We start from the raw sequence: 19,402 nt of genomic DNA on the forward strand, positions 1-19,402 counted from the left end.
GGATCCAGCAAGACTGATGGCTTTGTTCACCTGCTTCTCAGTGTCCCTGTTCCTGTAACCTCAAGCTGAGACATCAGAAGATATATGGAACATCTCGCTCCGTGTTGGGCAGAGCTTCACTGACACAACCCTGTGTCATGGGTCATTAGTGCGACTCATGCGGCGAGAGTCAGATCTGTGTTTATGATGTGCTGTAACTTGGCAGTCATTGTCTCATGGACAGTAGGAAAAACGCAGTTATTGTCAGGAAATGTCAGGAGAGGGTTTTGTCTCCTCTGGTAGCTTCTATAAAAAGAATCCATTAGTTGAACCCATTATTGAAATGAGTATAAGCGCAGATTGTATAAAACAGTTTTTTGAACCCATTCTATGAGTAATCACTGAACGGTATATGTGCACTGTTTAGATTTTATGCAAAAGAGGCAAATCCACATTTGTGGTGATCCGCGTGTAAAAAGCCAGGGTCTAATGCACTCTACAGAGTGTACATTAACAGGTAAATGAGAGGCGAATGTTTGCCACAAACAGCAGAAAGGGCTTTGGCATTTTACTGGAACTGCTTATACAGAAGTCCAATCTGTTATTATCGCCATCAGAGGGGCTTTAGTACGCCAGAGCACTCTACTTTGACGCGCTGACATTTTTTCCGCCCTGCCTCCCCCAGACAGAAGGCAAACTAGTCAGCAGTAATTGGAACAACGAGCAAGCGATGCAAGATGAACAGTTGGAGTTTGCTTTTGAAATTGCTTTCCTTCAAGGGAATCAATTATGCAGCAACCTGGTCGTCAGCGGAGTAGTCGCATGTGTGTGGCTGCGTCTCACAATCTCTGGAGGAAATTGGGCGTCTTTCAGAAAGAGTTACACAATACAAACTACCATCCCTTCAGCCGTGTGACGTGTGACTGCAGTCCCGAGTTGGACTTTTGAGTTATTCTTTTTGGGTTAATCGCAGAATGTCCTGCAGTGACGCGTATATACGATGGACGCGGATGGCCCTTTCTGGAGACTCCAGGGGTCCGGACCCCTGCACGGCTTTTTGTCTGGGAACCAAAGCATGCAATTAGTAAACAAAGAAGAGTTGCCTGATGCGCAGGGATGTTAATGCGCTGGTGAGTCCTGCATGAATGCGATTCATTAAGGCAGAAATACCAGATGACTTGGCAAGCAGCAGAAGGTGGGGTTTGTTTCATAATTTGTCAGGTGCAACAATAGCTAATGAATTCTGGCCTTTTTCCTACAAGCTTGTTTAATTAAAACTTTTTGGAGGGGGTGATGGTTGGGGGCGGATGCTTGTATAATAGTTTTTGATTAATTATCTTCATTAAAAATTTGCAACTTCATCTCTCTACTGTTGAAGATCTTAAAGCCATCTCATCCCCTTGGGCAAGTGTTCAGAGCTAGGTTGCTCCCCAGTGATATGTGGTCATCAGAATCATGCAAATGTGCATCAGAAAAACTGGAGAAACGTTCAGTGCAGAGATGTCCCATTCAGTCCAGAGAAAGTCTTTGAAGTCATGAGTGGAAGACTGCAGCAATGTATGCAGTCAGAATTCATTAGACATTTACATTGTCTTTTAATGGTGACGATGTAGTATATAAGAGGATTTTGTGTATGGTTATGTTATGATAGCTAGGCATTGTCAGTTTCTGAATCACAGTACCACCTTTAAGGTTTAGGTGAATTCCTCCCGAACCTAAACTGCTGTGCTACGCTTATCTTTCATCAGCACAGCCAAAGGAGCTTTAGGCTGGCGCTTAGAGTCATTGTGAGAAAACGCTTCCTTCATCCATGATAGGAAATGGAGACCATTCCCTCTCCCTCCCTGTCATAGCACATCTTTCCTACTCAGTGTTGTCATAAGTGTGTTTACTTGGAGCTGGGAGATGTGTTCAGACGTGTTCTTATACCTATACTACCAGCATTGATGGACATGTCCTCCTTATGTCATGCCACTGTGATCACAGCTCCACAAGCTTGCATGTGTTTCAGTGCTGGGAGCTGATGGGAGATGAGGGTTTAGATGGAGCGTTCCTTAGCCCGACAGTACCATATATACTTTTTATGAAGGAGCTATGGGCCTGGTTGCTTTTTAAGATGCTTTATTCAAAGTCTCTTGTGGTTGCCAAATGTAGTATAATCCCCTAATTAACAGGGACAGCTGAAAATAACGACTGGCGTAGGAAAGAGCCAAACTCCCAAGCTGCAGTGTGTCTGGCCAATTGCATAACTGTCCTCAGTGGTCACCCACACAGATAGAAATAACTAAACAGAAAACAACGAAATGCGTTGCCCTTCCACACGTGACACATGAACGCGGTGGTGCATTTGGGTGGGGGCGTGACCTTCGGGCAGGCCTGAGCGTGCACTGAGCACCTCTGTCTGCGCCCAGAGCGTGCCACGGTCGTTGTAGTAACGCACGGTTGCTGTGTTGAAGGGCAGCACAGATGGAACCACAACAAGCGCTTGATCTCTGAATCACTGCGCCTGTCATGGGGGCCACAAACGACAATGTACAGTCTGTTGGCACAAGTCAGTTTTACTTTTTGTGATGATGATAGACTGATGGTAGTAATAGGCCTCCTGATTGTGCCAAAAACTGTGAAAAGTTGAAGAGCTCTTGACCACATGTATTACATGTTGCCACTGTTTTCACCCTGAAGCTATTTGTGTTCTGCTTTTTAGAATTATGCATAATTGGTGTCAGAGGTGACAGCAGCACTGTTAAGGTAACACCAGCAGCATTAAGTCAGAGTTTACATTGCTAAAATAATTCTAGCAGTGAGTGCTAAAGAATTATCAAGAGTAGAAATACCAGCAGTGTTGAAGTAACAGCAGCAGCACTGAACAACACTGACAGCAATAAAAGAAGTCCATTGTTAAGCATTGTTCAGTAATACTCACATAAAACCCACATGCCCACATTGTACCCACACGGACTGCCTGGCCTGTATGGCTTTCACAGAACAGAAAACAAACATTCTAACCATATTCTCTCATTAGCCTTATTTTATTCTACGTCATGGCTTTGTGCAGGCTTTCTCATACCAGCACCACCACCTCCACCACCCCCTCCTCTCCCATCTGACATGCCTGTCTGTGCTCCATGACAGGTCCCCTAGCCTGAAGTCTTTGTGCTCGCGGGTGTCGTTAATCCTGCACACCTGACCAGCCTCCCTGGCAGTGGGGAGGGGGGGGGGGGGGGGGGGGGGGGGGGTGAGAGAGAGATGGAGAGCTTCACCCAATTGGGTGTGAATATCAAAGCTCGACCAGCCTTGCGTTTCTAAATCGGGCTGCAGGCGTCCTGGCTGGCAAGGCCTGTGTTGGTGATTTTTCTCCCAACGCCACACAGCTTGTGCTTGTCTGCGTCATGCACGCGATTGAATATTGCCTGTGCTGACAGCGCTTTGAAGCGCAAAGGAAGGGACTGGGTAAGCGAGGATGGCATGCCAGTAGTGCTTTCAGCACCACGGAGAGGGACAGCTCCACACTGGACCTTTCAGCACCACGGAGAGGGACATATCCACAGTGAACATTTCAGCACCATGGAGAGGGGACAGCTCCAGACTGGACATTTCAGCACCAAGGAGACGGACAGCTCCACACTGTACATTTCAGCACCATGGAGAGGGACAGTTCCACACTGAACCTTGATACTATGTTTGCTCTGACAAGACCTCCAGCACATTACTGGCTGCAGACAATCCTGTGACTTCAGTGTCTTACAGAGAACACTTATATTCTCTCCCCTCCAATCTCTCTTTTAATCTCTTTTTCAATCTGTCTTTCAATCTCTCTCATACTATTTCCTGTCCCTTCTCACTGTCTTTTATGCCTTCTTTCCCTCTCTCATTCTCTCTCTCTCTCTCTCATTCTCTCTCCCCTCTCTCATTCTCTCTACCTCTCTCCCCGTCTCTCTTATTCTCACATATACACACTCATATATACACACACATGCTTAATTTTCTTTCTTTCTATCCATTTTCTGTGTTCCCCAGGCATCAGCCGGTGCCCTTTCGGTGATGTTGTGTATTTGTTTAGCAGAACATCCCAGCATCCCTGTCCAACGGAACGACAGACAGATAAACTTGAGATGAGGCTGCTTCGGGTTGGCTGGCTTGTTGTGTAAGCCTGCTAGACCAGCTGATTGTGTGCTTTCAGTGGAATTGATTGAGTTCTGTTGAGATGCAATCATAGCTGTGCAGTCTCTCTCCGGTGCTTGAGAGCAACCTGGATTTTTCAGATGTGTTTGCTCTCAGTTTGATTTGCTATTGCTGTTGGCTCTACAAAAGGGGTTGTAGTGGATTTGGGAACACAAAGTCACAAGGAGAACATTCTAATAAGGGGGCTGTGTGACTACTGTCCAAACTAGGGCATAAAACTGGGTCCATTTTACACAATTCAGCTGATATCAAGGGAATTAAGTGACTGGACAGAGACAGGAGCCAGTGCACACTCACTCATAACCATGATGCCAGACCTATTTGAAATACATCTACATCCCACAAAACAGAATCAACAGGCGGTTGATAGCTTGTATGTAGCGTGGCATGTGTGTTTGGAGTGACACTTCCTCCTGAGACCTATGGAGGCAGGCCTAATGATCTTCATGCATCACCTCAAATAAACGATAAAAGAGTTCCACAACATCCAGCGCTGAGCGTGAACCGCAGACCTCTCTAATGTGGTGGGTCAGGATGTGCTACATTTGCAGGGAATAATCTTTCTGGAGAGCCTAGGCTGTGATGAAAGGAAGCTCTGTGTGTGTGTGTGTGTGTGTGTGTGTGTGTGTGTGTGTGTGTGTGTGTGTGTGTGTGTGTGTGTGTGTGTGTGTGGGGGTGGGTGCGTGCGTGTGTGTGTGTGTGTGTGTGTGTGTGTGCTTGTGTGTGTGTGTGTGTTTGTATTTGTGTGTGTTTTACCTTACCAGGCAGTTAGCAGGCTTGGCAGTCCACAATGCCTCATTGAAATGTCAGTCCTGAGAGCAGCAGTCTCTTTAAAAGCACTCCCTGATTACTCGCATCAATAGGACTATTTGTTGTGGCTGCCACGGCAACTGCCAAAGCAGATGGGTTATAATTCAGGCTGCTTTCCAATGCCTAAATCCTATAATGATCCCTCAACACTCTCAAATGGTAACCACTGCCCCACATGCCCAAGGACCCCCATGACAGACAGACTAAAAAGGCTAAAAGCAGGTTTTCCTTTGCCTTCCCTACACTCAAATGCCATGCATGCTCAAACAGACTCAAACATTTCACATCTCACACACATACTTAAAAGCACTTCACGTTAACAAGAATTATGTGAATCCTCTCCACAAACCCAAAATGCAGATAATGCTATCGCTTCGTAGATAAAGGCCCCTGAAGTCTAATATAGAACACATCAAGTACTCCAAACCAAGCTCAGAAAGAGAGCTCGGTTTTAAAGTGGCCAACAGAGGTGAACCATGCACATCCAGCTTCACTCACGCCCATGTGGATAGACTTAACCCTAACCCCACTTTCACTCAGGCCCATGTGGATGGACTTAACCCTAATCCTACCTTTACTGAGGCCCATGTGGATAGACTTAACCCTAACCCCGACTTCACTCAGGCCCATGTGGATAGACTTAACCCTAACCCTACCTTCACTCACGCCCATGTGGATAGACTTAACCCTAACCCTACCTTCTCTCACGCCCATTGTGGATGGACTTAACCCTAACCCCACCTTCACTCACACCCATGTGAATAGACTTAACCCTAACCCTACCTTCACTCACGCCCATGTGGATAGACTTAACCCTAACCCTACCTTCTCTCACGCCCATTGTGGATGGACTTAACCCTAACCCCACCTTCACTCACACCCATGTGAATAGACTTAACCCTAACCCTACCTTCACTCACGCCCATGTGGATAGACTTAACCCTAACCCTACCTTCTCTCACGCCCATTGTGGATGGACTTAACCCTAACACCACCTTCACTCACACCCATGTGAATAGACTTAACCTTAACCCTACATTCACTCAGGCCCATGTGAATATACTTAACCCGAACCCTACCTTCACTCAGGTCCATGTGAATAGACTTAACCCTAACCCCACCTTCACTCAGGCCCATGTGGATAGACTTAACCCTAACCCTACCTTCTCTCACGCCCATTGTGGATGGACTTAACCCTAACCCCACCTTCACTCACACCCTTGTGAATAGACTTAACCCTAACCCTACCTTCACTCAGGCCCATGTGGATGCTCCAGAAGCTCTGCAGACACTGCAGCTCCTTCTTCATGCCTCTCTTGCAGCGGCACTCGTACAGCGGGCTGTCCTGGAGCACCTCCAGGGCCGCCTGGCACTCCTTATTGGCCAGCATGGTGCTCCTGTCCCGGCCCACCAGACACTGTCGCATAATGCGGAACCTGGAGCTGCACTGGGAGTTCTGGTTGCACATCTCACTGGCCCGAAGGCAGTCCATTGGAGCCCTCCAGGTGTGAGCACCCAGCCCAGACAGAGCAGAGGAGCCAACCACGGTGCACACCACCTTGTCTGGGGAGGAGGAGGAGAGCAGCAGGCAGGTTAGACTGGAGACTGTGGACACGGTTCACCCGGGACATGGGTGTCCCAGTTCAAGTATGGATTCCTATGTTCCACATAACATTTTATCAGACACACTTGAAAAATGACACAGTAAATCAGCACTGACATACTGCACCTATAAGCCTGGCATGTACAGAAAGCTCCAAATGTGATGATTAAATTAGATCTATTGTTATTTCTGTGTTTTATATATTCTGTCACGCTATTCAGTGAGCGGATTTGTCAGTGTGTATTACATGTAGTGACACATTGCAGTAGTACTAAATATATATATTTATTTGGCTGACAGGGGTAAGATAAAAAAAAGATTAGCGACATCTATCGATGGGGCAAAGAATTGCTGAATTCGGTGGTGATTGAATTACTCGCATTAACTAGAAGTGACAGTTGTAAGTTGCTTTTCCCGGAAGACGTCAATACAATTTACCGCTATTTTGGATGGAAAAAAAGGACCCTGTATGTCCTTTGCGAGGTGCTGTAACGAAAAGCACGAGCTACTGAGGCGTGTGCTTATTTTAAATGGTGCACTGATAATGTTGATTTTAAACATTTTCTGGCGTTGTTCAGTAATGATCCGCTTCGCTTCTTTTTCAGCACCATGGATATTTCCCAGCGGGAAGGCAGATAGCCGTCTATTCTCGCCAAAGTTAAAATCATCTCTATTGCACAAATGTGGTGAAAAAGTCTGGATCATTTATCTGCCTTATGATGAAGAATAGTTCTGGATTTGCGGATATATTTTATTATAGATTAGCAGGGCTCTTACTGTGAGGTGTCCCTTTGACCGCCAAAACGTTACTTTACGCAGTTAGTTCATCGTAAACGTTCGATCAAACGGTGACTATTATTCTTACCCTCTGCACATGACATGAAACCGATGTATGTTTTGGCTTCTCTAAATCTCCTTCAGTTGTTAGTTTCTTGCTTCGATTTACTTTATATGTCCTGTGTGACATTTTGTTAAACATATTAGTATTTTTACTTACCCAATAAAAACAGGATACTCAGAATATTAAGTAAAATCATGATAAAATCCCTGTGAACGTCTAAGATGCTGCGATCCCAGATGTTGCCCGTTGTTAAAGAAGATAAGTAATTTCCTTAACAGTTCTGTTAGAATTCCAGCGTGGCTTTAACGCGGACGGATTTTGCACTCCAGCGGTCCATCTCTAACCGCGCGCTTCTTAGATTCTCGCAGATGTAAGAAATCCAGTGCTTTCGAAGCTCCACTTGAAATCCAACTTTTGTGCAGGAAAGTAATAATGAGGGCAAAGGATCACGAATATATTTGTGAATAGACTGTCCAATACAGCATCCTTTCGTTAAAAGCGTTGAAGCGTTTCTCCGCGCTGGATCGAGTTGGTCGTTCCTCCATATAGATACGACTGCTCGTCTGCTGTTATTTTCCAAATCAAGATCTATTTTTTAAAGACCTTAATAACTTACAATCAGAAATTTCACTTTTGACCTTTTCATTCTAAGGACGCCACTTCGTATTAAGAAACTTCTGGCACTAATTAAGTGATTTCGTTCCTCGTTTATACTTACGTACTCAAGCATTTGAACTGTATCATTCAGAGACATTTACGTATCATCGTGTCTTCTCCTCAATTGTTTCCAACTTGCAGGCTAATATCTCCTGTAATATGACTTTTTTTGGCGCTTACATGTCCTTTCTCATCGCTGCAGGCTCGTGACAGCCGCAGTTTCCCGCGTTCGTCCACTCCGCGTGACTGAAGGTGAATAGCTGGAAAAGCGGTTTCTTTTCTTCTACGTCTCTTTTCGCTTTTGCTCGTTTGAGACGAACTGCTTCTCTCTCCCCTCAAACGAAGTTTCGTGTCCGACCCTGGGGGCTCCGCCGCTCTTCACGTCAGCGCGAGCGCGATGAAAATAGCCCCGCTTGTCTAAACCTCGCCGCTCTTCTGAATCGGCGCGACCAGGAGACAGACTATTAAGTGTACAAGGACATGACAGCGAAATGGGGGAATTGTGTCTGTAAAAGAGCGCCGTGAAGTTTCCCCTGGATATCTGCTCAACTTGTGTTTTGGCTAATGATTTGCACGCAGAGATAATTTTGGTTATTGTTATTTATATCCTTAAGCAGATACGTTCGTATTTTGTCTTAAATGTGTCGTCGTTTGATTCATACACTAAAAGAGCTTGCATCACTCCAAACTACGTAGGCATTTCGTCCAAAGCAACTCCTGCATACAAGCTCTTTAATGTAAGCGCGCATGCGTGAAACACACGGCCTGGTGGCGTTCGAGCGTGTGCTGATGGACTACATGGAATAGAATTCACAGCAGAATTAATTCCCACTACATGCTTCCCTGATCGATAATAGCCGAATGGATTTGTGCCCTTAGGGTAAATGCAGCGTTACTCAATAGAGGAGACTTAACCAGCAGTCCAGTTGTCACCAGTATTATGTCATTCACTAAAGGACTATAGTTCACTTCCAATATAGATTGGCATTCTGTTTGGTCAGTTGAGTTGTATGTTTGTGTGTGTGTGTGTGTGTGTGTGTGTGTGTGTGTGTGAGAGAGAGAGAGAGAGAGAGAGAGAGAAAGTGTTAGACATTACATATTATTTGAAACCTGCAGTGTGTTTAGTTTGTAGTGGTGATGAATGGGATAGATATTCAACTCTAGATCAGGAGGATGAACATTTGGATATGTGCAACATTAAATATGCGATTGAAACACACAGACAGAAGAAGAGTTATAAAAAAAGGATAAAAAATAGATACTTTTTTTTAGTAAAAGGAAAGTTGGTTGTCAGTCTCTAAAGCCAGAGCAGTGGGGGTGTAGCGTACCTCTGTTCATTAGACCTCCTACACTGGCAGTGCTGTCAGCTCCATCACAAAGGCAGCTCTTTACAGAGGCAGCTCTTTACAGAGGCAGCCCTTTCAAAGGCAGCCTTTTACAAAGGCAGCCCTTCACAGAGGCAGCCCTTTACAGAGGCAGCCCTTCACAGAGGCAGCCCTTCATAGGCAGCCCTTCACTGAGGCAGCCCTTGACTTTAGAGGAGCTAAAATTAAGTCACGACTCCCATCCAGTCTCAGCTGTGATTGTTGCTCTTTTATTTAGAGTGTATCAGTGGCTCAAGTCAAAAATCAATGATGTCTCCTTAAGCTCTCTGCAAATGAACTGATGAAAGCTGAGGTAAGTAGAAGGGGTTTCGCCTTGCTGGTATCAACCACGCTACCCTTAAGTGGACTGGAACGTACCTCCTCAGCTCGACAGGAAAATGCAGGCCCCTGTATTCCCACCTGCATTAGTTATGGAAGCTCAATTTGAAAAAAGAATTTAATAATCGTTTATAAAGACAGCTCCCAAGCTATGCAGTACCTTTTTTAACTTCTTCATTCTGGTGAAAGGTCAGAGGTTATTTTATGTAGAACATCTCGGTTTTGTGACTGCTCCTACCCCTCTGTCATTAGACTGTTAAACTCCACTCTAGAATTTTAATCATGTTTAATAATGCTGTTCTTTTTCTACAAAAAGTTATGATGTGTTGTAAGTGACAAATTTTTAGAAGTTTGTATGCATGTTTGATAAGTTAACTAAAACATATTCTTCTTGGTCAAGCATTGACTGATATGGCAGTAAAATACTGAAACTGAAATTATTTCAGTGCTTGAATGTGCTTGAATTAACTGAGGACACATTTGGCAGACTAAATATGAGTATGAACATAACTAATCATTAATAAGAATATCATATCCTTGCGTCCTTTGAGATGCACCTGGCAGAAAGCCGTTTTTAATGTCGTGTTTACTCACTCGCAAACGTGTAAATACTGAAATCTTCTCTTCTCCACCCTGCTGGTCATTCAGTGCTGTGCTGAATGATGTCACAGTTCATAAGTGAAGGACCTAGATACATCGTTGAGGTAAAGCGGTGGTTTCTGGTGTGATTACTTTTGGGCTAGAGAGTGTTTAAACAATCAAAATTCTTTCTTCCCCTCAGCTGTGTATGATACACACATAAAATCTTTCTCAGCATGGAAATTATTTCTGCTCATTAAAATCTGCCCAGTTAAGACCAATACAGTTAACACTGGTATTAGGATTTCAAACCGATGGCCAGGGGTGTGGGGGGGGAGTTGCACCTTACCCAACATGTCATCATCCAGGTCTATCCACAGCTCTGTAGCATAACAGAGCAAAACAATCACACCTCAGCCATCCCGTAACGATGGGCAAAGGCACCTCTGACAAGCCCATTATGAGAGAGAAATTAATTGTCTGCCGTCTTATTGTATGCAAGCCTTCGGTGTCCTTCAGATTACCCAGAGACCCAGCCCCAAAGCGTTTGGTGCACCATTCTAAGGGCTCATCAGTAACGTGTGATTTGTCTGTTTCTTCACCGCTGAGGAGAGAAGAACAGAATGTCGGCCCTTTCCTAATCATTTGGCTACAGAGCTGTGTGGTGAATACTGAGGTTTTTCTCCCAAATGCTGCTGTTGTGGCAATTGAGGGGATATGTTTTTCCATCTTCCAAAGGAGCGCCAACATGCTTAAAGGAAAATGACAAAAATGTTAAAAAAAAAAAAAAAAGCTTTCAAATCTGTATGTTAACCCTTATTCTGCCATGGTGATAGAGAATGGAAGTCTCTTCGCCCCTGGGCTGAACACAGCCTCATTCACAGGGGACACGTAAGCTGCTCATGTCCTCCTCGGCTTTGTATATCAGCCCTAGTGGTATGCCTGTTTTATTCAAGAATGTTCATCTGGGAGTCTTGGTGCGAGGTTCTCTGCGCAATTGGATGGCCTTGTGTGTGTGTGTTTGTGTTTGTGTGTGTGTCTGTGCTGTAACACACCTGACTCATGAAGGGCTTCGTAATTACCTGATGAGTTGCACCAGGTGCAGGAAAAAAAACTGAAAATGTTCCCTGGAGGAGAGAATCCACAGCCTTGGAGAAGACACCCTTACAGGGGAACCTCATCGCTGGATGTGAGAATCTACAGCCTTGGAGAAGACACCCTATAGAGGAACTTCATCCCTGGGCATGAGGTGCCACAGCCTTGGAGAACACCTCCTGTAGGTCTCAGCATGCTTCTTTGTTTATCTGTCTGCCGAAGTTTTCTGCTGCACCAACTGCTTGATGTCCATGTCCATGTGTCTGTGTGTCATATCTGCGTGAAACCTGCTGAGTCATTACCATGACTCAATGTAACGTTTCCACTGAACATTTTCTTTTTCTGGGAGTCACATGCTGCTCAGTACTGAAATAGCCTGCCTTTACGTACAGATGTTTCAACAACGTTCGCATGACATTTGGTGAACTACTTTGACGTCTTGGCAGGGTGTGTGTGAGTCCTGTCTGGAGCCCTGACAGTCTTGAGTTAATTCTGAGTTTCCACCACCTAGAAGGCTTTGAGCACCTTCATACGTCATGCCCTTCTTGACATGTGTGTAGTTCATATATGTGTGTGTGTGTGTGTGTGTGTGTGTGTGTGTGTGTGTGTGTGTGTGTGTGTGTGTGTGTGTGTGTGTGTGTGTGTGTTGTGAGGCAGAAACACACTCCACTCCCTGTAATCCACGCAAGGTGAAGGCACAGACAAGAGGTTCTCCCTCAGGAATTCATCTGGGTTTGTCTGAACAAAACCAGTCGAGTACTGACTGACAAGGTTATTCTCCGAGAAAAAGATAAGCGCGGGAAGCACGTTTAGAAAACGCATCAGCTTCCTCACTCATGGAAAAGCAGTTCTTCTTCAGGCCTGCTCTCAAAAGTCTGACCCCGTCACAGGGAGCCACAGAGGTCGTTCTACCATGAGATGGAAAACATACGAGCAACCATTTGGTCTTCTGTCATCGCTCAGGTCAGGGTCGCCATGGCAGGACGAGGAAATGATTTGACAGACTCTCACAAAGAGAAACAATGCAAGTTGCCTACATTGTCTGAATGTCAGAGAAGGTAGGAGTCTATAGCCAGGAAAGAGAGAGTGGCTACCTGCTGCTAAGAAGGGTGTGTGTGTGTGTGTGTGTGTGTGTGTGTGTGTGTGTGTGTGTGTGTGTGTGTCTGCCCATGTGCACATGCATGTGCACGCATCTGTGTGTGAACAGATTTAGCATGCCTGTTTGATCCAGCAAGGCTTGGATTTCCATAGTTACAGAGGTGTAGTTTAGAAATACCTCTTCTGTCCCTCTGTTGTGTCAGTCAGACTGGGACTCTAAAACACTTTGTACTGCTCACACTGGGGCCAATCATCAAGCACACTTTAGTGTGTGTGTATACATGAGTGTTTAAGAGAGAGAGCCTTCAGCTGGGTGACTAAAGGTACAGCGTGTTGTTTATAGAGCAGGGATGATTAAGGTTTGCCATGCACTGATCTGGTCTGGGTGCAGAATGATTGAAGTTGGACGATCATGCAAGAAACATTAAGCCACAGCACTCCATCACCACTGACAGTCAGGTGAGGAACCTTTGGACTCTGATAAATGCGGTTCATTTCTTATGGAAAAGCACTGGTCATGACGTGAGATTACATCAAGCCATGAAGACTGTTCGTATCCCCCCTTAGATGGGACACCTGATCCAAACAAGTACAGAGAAGCTCAACAGAAATGCTATGTACCTCCCTACTGTACTCCAGCAATCTGTAAGATACAGTAGAGACACAATGTACCTCCCTACTGTAGGTCTGAGTGTTTTGTTTGTTGTTTGCAGGAAACCAGTGAGAGACCGTGTGTTGATCTGCTTCTGACTGCAAACACACTTCTGTGTCTCCTTCCTCATGCTGCACTCAGAACTCCACATTTTCCTTCTCTGGTAAGTATATATTAGTATAGAGACCGATATAGCATGGAACATTACCTTTGTTAGAACACTTTTTCCTGAGGATTCAAAATGTAAGCTACATGGAGCTGCATGGGGTATGTTTCAGCAATGCCTTGATTTGCACTTAAATCAATTATAATGACTCCAAAAGAAACACAGATGTATTGTGAAAACACTGTTTTGTATGTAATGGCCTAAATGGGATCGGTTAAGTATGCGATCTGTGTACTGTTTGCTGTGGCGCTGTCCATCTCTTCTTCTGTCTTTCTCTCTCTCTGTCTGTCTCTCCATTTCTCATCCTTCCTTTCCTTCTCTCTTGCTGCCACTCTGTCTCTCTTTCATTCTGTTTCTCACTCTCTCATTAAGTGTTGTTCTGCAATACACGTGTCACACTTGAATCAATAGCGTAAAAGACAATAACCTCGTAAATACCAAGAGGGGTTTGAACTTGATCTGTAACTTAATTAGGAAATGCAGGCAATAGCACACTACACATTTCACTGAGCATGCCAGTAATTACAAACACAAACTTCCTCTCCACACTCTTTAATTAAACCCATTTGAATAGGCCGTCCCATGGGATAAAAATTTCCCCTGAAAACTTAAAAGTGCAGTCACTACTCTTCCTCCACTCTTTCTTTCTTTTTTCTTTCTCTCTCACACACTCTCTCAGTCACACACACACACGCTCACTCTTTCTCTTTTTATATATTTTGGTCTTGCTTCTCTCACACACACCACACACGCACCTTCACTCTGTCTCTCTCTCTTGTTCTTTCTTTCTCCTGTTCCACATTGCCCTTGACCATAATTAGCTGAGACTGTCAGCTGGGTGTAAGCCCGTGACCCTGGGACAGCATATGGTGGGCTACAGATATCTAATGAATACTCACTAGTAGTGGGACACAGAGAGCGTCATCCAAGGCTCTAGTGATCTGCGGCTCAGTGAAACACACACTTATAACTACCTCACCCAGGGCCCCACCCACCAGCCTCTCAGTCCCCCACCCTGTTATTCAGAAGTGGATTTAATAGTCTGCAAAGACTATAGGATTATGTAATCCGCTGAAAGGTTTATTTGTGCAGTGCAGTGAAAATAGAATCTATTCTATAGAAAGGAGGTGTGGGTCAGCAGTGAAGTTCTACTCATCTCTGATGTTCTTTGTTGTGGAGCAATATGTTTGGGCAGGGAGTCGTGTTTTGGGGAGGTATCAGTGTATAGGGGTCAGTGTCTTGTTGGAGTGGAGTGTAAGTGGAGGAGGCCATGTTTGGGTGTACTAATGTGTTTGGTTGGAGTAGCATGTTTTGAGGTTGAGTGGGAAGAACATGTTTGGGGTTAAGGATATGTTTGGGGTAAGGGTTTGTTTGGGGTTAAGGATATGTTTGGGGTAAGGGTTTGTCTCGGGTAAGTGTATGTCTGGGGTAAGTGTATGTATGGGGTAAATGTATGTCTGGGGTAAGTGTTTGTCTGGGGTAAGTATGTATGGGGTAAATGTATGTCTAGGGTAAGTGTTTGTCTAGGGTAAGGGTTTGTTGGTGGTAAGGGTATGTCTGGGGTAAGTGTTTGGGGAAAGGGTTGGTTTGGGGTAAAGGTTTGTCTCGGGTAAGTGTATGTCTGGGGTAAGTGTATGTATGGGGTAAATGTATGTCTGGGGTAAGGGTTTGTTGGTGGTAAGGGTATGTCTGGGGTAAGGGTTTGTTTGGGGTATGGGTATGTTGGTGGTAAGGGTTTGTTGGTGGTAAGGGTATGTCTGTGGTAAGTGTATGTCTGGGGTAAGTGTATGTCTGGGGTAAGTGTATTTATGGGGTAAATGTATGTCTAGGGTAAGTGTTTGTCTAGGGTAAGGGTTTGTTGGTGGTAAGGGTATGTCTGGGGTAAGTGTTTGTCTGGGGTAAGTGTTTGGGGAAAGGGTTGGTTTGGGGTAAAGGTTTGTCTCGGGTAAGTGTATGTCTGGGGTAAGTGTATGTATGGGGTAAATGTATGTCTGGGGTAAGTGTTTGTCTAGGATAAGGGTTTGTTTGGGGTAAGGGTATGTTGGTGGTAAGGGTATGTCTGGGGTAAGGGTTTGTTGGTGGTAAGGGTATGTCTGTGGTAAGTGTTTGTCTGGGGTAAGTGTATGTCTGGGGTAAGTGTATATCTGGGGTAAGTGTATGTCTGGGGTAAGTGTATGTCTGGGGTAAGTGTTTGTCTGGGATAAGTGTATGTCTGCGGTAAGTGTATGTCTGCGGTAAGTGTTTGTCTGCGGTAAGTGTTTGTCTGGGGTAAGTGTTTGTTTGCGGTAAGTATGTCTGGGCTAAGGGTTTGTTAGTGGTAAGGGTATGTCTGTGGTAAGTGTTTGTCTGGGGTAAGTGTTTGTCTGGGGTAAGTGTTTGTTTTGGGTAAGGGTTTGTTTAGGATAAAGGTTTGTCTTGGGTAAGTGTATGTCTGGGGTAAATGTATGTCTGGGGTAAGTGTTTGTCTAGGGTAAGGGTTTGTTGGTGGTAAGGGTATGTATGGGGTAAGTGTATGTCTGTGGTAAGTGTTTGTCTGGGGTAAGTGTTTGTTTGGGGTAAAGGTTTGTCTCGGGTAAGTGTATGTCTGGGGTAAGTATGTATGGGGTAAATGTATGTCTGGGGTAAGTGTTTGTCTGGGGTAAGCGTTTGTTGGTGGTAAGTGTATGTCTGGGGTAATTGTATGTCTGGGGTAAGGGTTTGTTTGGGGTAAGGGTTTGTTGGTGGTAAGGGTATGTCTGGCTTAAGTGTATGTCTGGGGTAAGGGTTTGTTGGTGGTAAGGGTATGTCTGCGGTAAGTGTTTGTCTGGGGTAAGTGTTTGTCTGGGGTAAATGTATATCTGGGGTAAGTATGTCTGGGGTAAGTATGTATGTCTGGGGTAAGTGTTTGTTTGGGGTAAGGGTTTGTTTGGGGTAAGTGTATGTCTGGGGTAAGGGTTTGTCTGGGGTAAGTGTATGTCTGGGGTAAGTGTATATCTGGGGTAAGGGTATGTCTGGGGTAAGTGTATGTCTGTGGTAAGTGTATGTCTGGGGTAAGTGTTTGTCTGCGGTAAGTGTATGTCTGGGGTAAGGGTTTGTTTGGGGTAAGGGTTTGTCTGGGGTAAGTGTATGTCTGCGGTAAGTGTATGTCTGGAGAAAGGGTTTGTTTGGGATAAGGGTTTGTCTGGGGTAAGTGTATGTCTGGGGTAAGGGTTTGTCTGGGGTAAGTGTATGTTTGGGGTAAGTGTATGTCTGGATGTCTGGAGTAAGGGTTTGTTAGGGGGAAGGGTTTGTTTTGAGATTGGAATGTTGGATTTTGGTTGTTTGGATGCATCTTGCTCCAAGGAAATACCTTTTTCAAAGTTTCTATCAAAACTGCCTATCTTTAATAAATCTGTAAATGTCAACTTTTCTAAGCCTACAGTAGCATATTGCAAATCTAGCTATTTCAAGGAAAAAAGGGAATATTTCTCTGGGTGTCTCCCGATGAACATCTGTAGATCTGCAAACGGATGTGGCAGACCAATGATGAGTGCCTGCATCTTGTGTGAGATAAACAGGAGCATTGCAGACAGTGCTCATATCTAAGGGGGGAGCTCTCCTTCCATCCGCTCTTGCTCCATTTTATTGCGATGGGAGATATATTTTTGTTGTTATATTTTTTTTGCATATTTTTTCCTCAGTGGCAATAACTTCTCAGCACAAACTAGGTGCACACACACACACACACACACACACAAATATGCATGTTGCCTCATATGGCACAGCTGTGATGTTAAAGGCATAATGCCTTCTGATCCAACTTCACGTCTTCTCAAGCTCATTCCAGAACTTTCCATGTCACATGTGCGAACAGTGTTCCATGTGCACATGGTGTTCAGCGTTTCATCCGTGTGCACACCCCCACCTCATATTCCACCTCCAGCTGTAACTAGAAGTTAAGGGCTTCATCACATGGCCTTTAATGACTTTTCAAGATTTCTCGGGCACAGAAAATTCTCTCCCTCCACAGAAGTAAATGCAATGTTCACTCGTCAGCTGGTAATGATAGTTTCAGACAACTCGTCTTAAAAGACATAGCTGTGGCTGCCATCAACAGAGATGTGGCAAAGAAGGGGAGGGACACACACCGGGGGGCCTTCAGACTCGGAGAAGAAGCCGCTGGGATCAGTGAGACAGAAGATTTTAGGTAGGAATGTCAAAAGATACATGCTGGATAGAACAGCTCTAATTAACAACCCTTTTAACACATTCGCCTAAGAGACTAAGATTTAATTTAATTTTGCTCATCCCACCAATGGGAAATTAAGATAAAATTAATTAGTTTTAGCCCCCCACATATCACTAAATATTATTTTTACATTTTATGCAGATTTTTTTTATGAAAGTCATGTAAGTCCATCTTGATTCCAAACAGACATAAATTATGTTGTTTGTCACAAGTCTCCTGTGTAGAAATGATATTTAATCCAGCCATCTCAGTAAGCATACCATTTAAAGTGTTCATCTGTGTGACACTGTTAACAGTTAAACAGTGCCGAACCTTTTTGATTTTTGGCCCAGTTTAGCTTTAGTTACTTCCCCACATGCACCCTTAAAACTGTACTACACATGACCACATGAAGGACCTTTAAAACTGTACTACACATGACCACATGAAGGACCTTTTAAACTGTACTACACATGACCACATGAAGGACCTTTAAAACTGTACTACACATGACCACATGAAGGACCTTTAAAACTACTACACATGACTACATGAAGGACCCTTAAAACTGTACTACACATCACCACATGAAGGACCTTTAAAACTGTACTACACATCACCACATGAAGGACCCTTAAAATGTACTACATATCACCACATGAAGGACCATTAAACAGTACTACACATCACCACATGAAGGACCCTTAAACAGTACTACACATCACCACATGAAGGACCCTTAGAACTCTTACGTACTTTTTAATACCATTCAGTACTGGAAATGTTGGGAAGTCTCCCAGAAATGAGAGAATTGAACAAGTACGTTTTTTTTTAGTCTGTGACATTTTACTCCGATATCATCCTCTAAGATAAATGAAATACAGTACTGTCATAATAATAGAGAAGTGTTAAGAATTCAGTGGTGCAGAAGACATTATTACCAGAGGATAGTAAAGTCTCTAATATGTTGCTTTGCTTTCCAACAGCTATTTGCACTGTGATTAAATTCTTAATGCTCATTTGTTTCCACATTTGACAGTATAGATGGAATTGCAATGTATTATAAACCACTGCTTGCAGAGACACACATGCACACACAAGTTCAGTATACTTACAGCAAGTTCCACCACACCTTACCCAGCTGTGCTGTGTGAGATTAGAGTTGGGCATACAGTCGATGTGAGGGCAGACTAAAGTAGCACTTCTAGAGAAAGCACTTCTCATCATTGATCATTGGTCATTGATCATTGGTCACTGATCCCTAACAGTACGCGATCAATGGACAAAGGTGTGTTCCAGCACTTAATCACGTTCTCGTGCCTCCAGCAGAACAGACAGGAGGCCCTCTTATGCAAAACAGCGGAATCAAGGGAGGTGTTGCTGAGCCAAGGCTGGGAGGGGGTGTCATGGCGACGGTTGCCAGCCACTGCTCTGGGGATGATCATTTACTAATGAGTCATGGTGAATCTTTGTAGGGCTTTCACTGGTGCCGTGTGACATGGGTCACTGTAGTCTTCCTGACAGAGATGGAGAAATCTAGGAATTCTAGCTATATTTCACCATAAGACTATACATCCCGTTCTCTGCGCTATCTCTCTTTCCTTCTCTCTGTCTCTCTTACTTGTCACTATCTGGTAATAGATTATCAGAATAAGAGAATATCTCCAGCCACCAGTACACAAGCACTGCATTCAACATCCCTGTAAGAGACCTAGAAGACCTAAACAGCCATTTTAAGTTCATACTGTTCAACCCAGTGCAGTTAGACCCAATACAGCTGAGCCTGTTCACACTGTTCAAGCCAGTGTGGTTCAGAATGGTAGACCCAATATAGCTGAGCCTGTTCACAAC

At 44.4% G+C, this 19,402-nt stretch overlaps 1 protein-coding gene across 1 annotated transcript in view; it reads right to left on the reverse strand.

The window, feature by feature from the left end:
* Positions 1-8,781, reverse strand: part of gfra2b (GDNF family receptor alpha 2b) — a 32,482-nt gene extending 23,701 nt beyond the window's left edge. Inside the window, exons 1-2 of the mRNA XM_077019809.1 lie at positions 7,572-8,781; positions 6,220-6,534 (exon numbers count right to left, since the gene is read on the reverse strand). Of these exons, the coding sequence (XP_076875924.1) occupies positions 6,220-6,534; positions 7,572-7,611 (355 nt within the window). The 5' untranslated portion in view covers positions 7,612-8,781. The remainder of the gene's footprint in view (positions 1-6,219; positions 6,535-7,571) is intronic.
* Between the last annotated feature and the right edge of the window lie 10,621 nt (positions 8,782-19,402).

The sequence above is a fragment of the Brachyhypopomus gauderio genome, chromosome 10 (genome assembly GCF_052324685.1).
Source record: "Brachyhypopomus gauderio isolate BG-103 chromosome 10, BGAUD_0.2, whole genome shotgun sequence".
NCBI classification, from domain to species: Eukaryota; Metazoa; Chordata; class Actinopteri; order Gymnotiformes; family Hypopomidae; genus Brachyhypopomus; species Brachyhypopomus gauderio.